This window comes from Parus major, unplaced genomic scaffold (genome assembly GCF_001522545.3).
Source record: "Parus major isolate Abel unplaced genomic scaffold, Parus_major1.1 Scaffold379, whole genome shotgun sequence".
Taxonomy (NCBI): domain Eukaryota; kingdom Metazoa; phylum Chordata; class Aves; order Passeriformes; family Paridae; genus Parus; species Parus major.
Window position 1 is genome coordinate 90,358 of NW_015379300.1, and position 3,367 is coordinate 93,724.

The 3,367-nt window shown below is 56.4% G+C and overlaps 1 protein-coding gene across 1 annotated transcript in view; it reads right to left on the bottom strand.

Annotated features, from left to right (window-relative positions):
- Positions 1 to 143: 143 nt before the first annotated feature.
- The window catches only part of LOC107198947, a 4,600-nt gene continuing 1,376 nt past the window's right edge, over positions 144 to 3,367 (bottom strand). Inside the window, exons 2-3 of the mRNA XM_033511607.1 lie at positions 1,718 to 1,768; positions 144 to 1,407 (exon numbers count right to left, since the gene is read on the bottom strand). Coding sequence (XP_033367498.1) covers positions 144 to 1,407; positions 1,718 to 1,768 — 1,315 coding nt within the window. The remainder of the gene's footprint in view (positions 1,408 to 1,717; positions 1,769 to 3,367) is intronic.

Here is a 3,367-nt window from a genome sequence, read left to right on the forward strand (position 1 = left end):
GCAGAAAAAAATCGGGAAAACCTGGAATTGGCTCCAGGATAATCAGGAAAACTCTTGGAAAATTCGGCTTGGGGAATTCCAGGAGTTTTTTCCGGGTTGGTTTTTGTTTTTTCCCAGGATTTGGCTCCCGGATCCCACAAAACTCAGCGGGAATTCGGTGCCTTGATCCCGGCTGGGGGAAAAGAACGGGAAAAGTGGAGCTGGAATTCCGATCCCGGCTTTTCCCAGGGAAAATCAGGAGCTCTTGGGAAGATATCCCAAAGGAAAGGGAAATCCCCAAAAAATTCCCAAGGAATCCCCCGGGAATCCCAAGGGAAAATCCCAAGGGAATCCCCCCAAAAATCCCAAAGGAATTCCCAAGGAAAATCCCAAGAGAATTCCCAAGGAATTCCCAAGGATTCCCCCAGAAAACCCAAAGGAAAATCCCAAGGGAATCCCCAAAGGAACCTCCCTGGAATTCCCAAGGAAATTCCCTCTCTGGGTCCCTCTGAGCCCTTCCCGAGGGTGAAATCCGGGAATTCCCTGGAATTCTCCCCAATCCCTGCTCTCACCTCCTTCCCCTCGGAATTCCGGGTGCCGTTCCCGGCCGTTCCCGGCTCTCCGGAGCATTCCCGGTTTTCCTTCTCCTCTTCCTGAGCCTCTGGAATCCTTCCCGCGCTTTCCTCTCCCGCTTTTTCCGCCTCTCCCGCTTTTTCCGGCCCGGGCCACGCCTTTTCCGAAGGATCCCTGGAGGCGGCTCCGGAGTCTCCCGAGCTTTTCCCGGAAGAATTCCCGGGGTTTTTCCGGGATCTCTTCCCGCTCAGGAAGAAGGCGGAGCCCAGTGGGAGCCGCAGCGGCGGCCGCACGCCCGCGCTCAGCACCCGGAATCGCTCAGAATTCCGGGAATTCTGGGAAATCCGGGAATTTTGGGAACTCCCAGCCTCGGAACTCCGGGAATTCCCGGCGTTCCCGCTGCTTTTCCCTTTGGGAATCTCCCGCCGGGCCTTGGGATTGGGTTTGCTTTTGGAGCTGCGATTCCCGCTGGAATTCCTGCTGGGATTCCTGCCGGGATTCCCAGAATTCCCGCCGGGATTCCCAGAATTCCCAGGTTTTTCCGTGCTGTTGCCATCTCCCAGCAGCTCCCGGAGCCGTTTCCTCTCCAGAGGATCCAGGTAAATCCTTTTCCCATAAAAAGCCCCCACGGGAAGTTGGGAATTGTGGGAAGAGGTGGAGCCGGGCTGGGAATTCCCGGGAATTCCCAAATTTCCCGCCGGGATGTCCAATCTCAGGGAACGCGCCGATTTCCCGGGAAAAGCTTCCTCCTCCTCCTCCTCCTCCCGGTTTTCCTGGTGGGAATTCCGGGCCGGGGGCTCGGGAAGGGCTCGGAGCCGTTTGCGCTCCGGGGTCCGGAATTCCCAGCAGGAGAAGCTGGAAAAGAAAAAACGGGAATGAGATCCCGGGAATTCCCCAAGGGATTTTCCCAAGGGATTTTGGGGATTCCCCAATCCCGGGAAAAGCCCTGAATTCCCGGATTTTGGGGATCCCATCCCGGAATTCCGGGATCCTGGGAATCCTGGGAGCCTCTTCCCGAGGCAGCTCCGGGAGAGCCGGAATCCGGAAGAATTCCCAGGAATCTGGGGAGGAATTCCCAGAGAATCCCTGGAATGTCCCAGTGGGGGGTGGGGCTGGGATCCCCCAGGCCGGAATTCCCGGATTTTGGGGATTTTTGGGATCTCACCCGTCGGGATCCCGGCTCCGTTTCCGGGGCGTTCCCGCGGCTCCGCAGCTCCTGCAATTCCAGGGGTTTTTCCAGGTGGGAATTGGGACGGAATTCCAGGGGAAAAGGCCGGGAGAAGCAGGGAAAAGGGAGGGAATGGGGAAGGGGAAAACCGGGAATAAAACCCCAGGAATGCCGGGATGGAGATCCCAGGGATTGGCCAAACCAAACTCCCGCCCTTCCCCCGGGAATTCCAGCTGCAATCCCAGGAATCCCAGCCATTCCCAGAAATCTCAGTAACTCCCAAAAATTCCCAAAAATTCTCAGAAATCCCAGTAATCCCAGTTCCCAGGAATTCCATTCATTCCCACAAATCCCAAGAATTCCCATTAATTCCCAGAAATCCAAAGAATTCCCAAAAATTCCCAGCAATCTCAACAATACCCAGTCATTCCCAAAAATCCCAAGAATTCCCAGTAATTCCATTCCATCCCAGAAATCCCCTAAATCCCAGGAATCCCAGAAATTCCGTTCATTCCCAGAAATCCCAGAATTTCCCCCCTCCATCCCAGGATTTTCCCAGCCCTGGGAATTATTCCTGATCCCAGAAAATTCCCAAATCCCGGGCACAAACCCCTCCCCCCCCCAGCCTGGAGCAGCTCCCAGGCAGATCCCAAATCCCTCTGGGCTTCCCAACTTTTTTGGGAATCCTTGGGGGGGCTCCCAAATTCTTGGGGTTTCTGTGGGATCCCCAAATCCTTTGGGATTTTTTTCCCAGGATTTCCAAACCTTTGGGATCTCTGCTGGCCCAGAACCTTTTGGGGTTTGTTTGTTATTCCATGGCTGCCTCAAATCTTTGGGTTCTGTGGGATCCCCTTTGGGATTGGAATTTCATGGGGAATTCCATGGGAGGGAATTCCCCTGGGGTTCCCAAACCTTTCCGGATGGAATTCCTGGGGCATTCCCAAACTTTCTGAGAGGGAATTTTGTGGGGTTCCCAAATCTTTCGGGATGGAATTCTGAGGGATTCCTGTGATTTTTGGGATGGAATTCCCATGGGTTTTCCAAACCTTCTGGGATGGAATTCCATAGGGTTCCCAAATCTTTTGGGATGGAATGCCTGTGGGGTCCCTCTGATTTTTGGGATGGAATTCCCGCGGGGTCTGTGGATGGTTCCCAACCCCTCCCATCCCCTCAGGGCTTCACCACAGCCACCCCCTAAACCCCCAAAATCCACTCAGAGGCCCCAAAGAACTCCCGGAGCCCGAGGAGCTCCCCCAAAGTCCGAGGAGCTCCCCTGGAGCCCCCCCAGAGACCTCGGAGCTCCCCTGGAGCCCCCCCAGAGACCTCGGAGCTCCCCCAGGGACCTCTTGGAGCCCCGCCATGGTCCTCGGAGCTCCCCCAGAGTCTCCCCAAATCCCCACTCAGAGCCCGCGGAGCTCCCTCAGAACCCTCGGAGCCCCCTCAGAGTTCCCCCAGAGGCCTCGGAGCCCTCAGAGCATCCTCAGGACATCCCCAAATCCCCACTCAGAGCCCGTGGAGCCGCCTCGGATCACCCTCAGAGCCTCCCCGACTCCCCATTCAGAGCCCTCAGAGCTCACTCGGAGCTCCCTCAGAACCCGCAGAGTTCCCTCGGAGCCTCCCCAAATCCCCACTCAGAGCCCTCGGAGT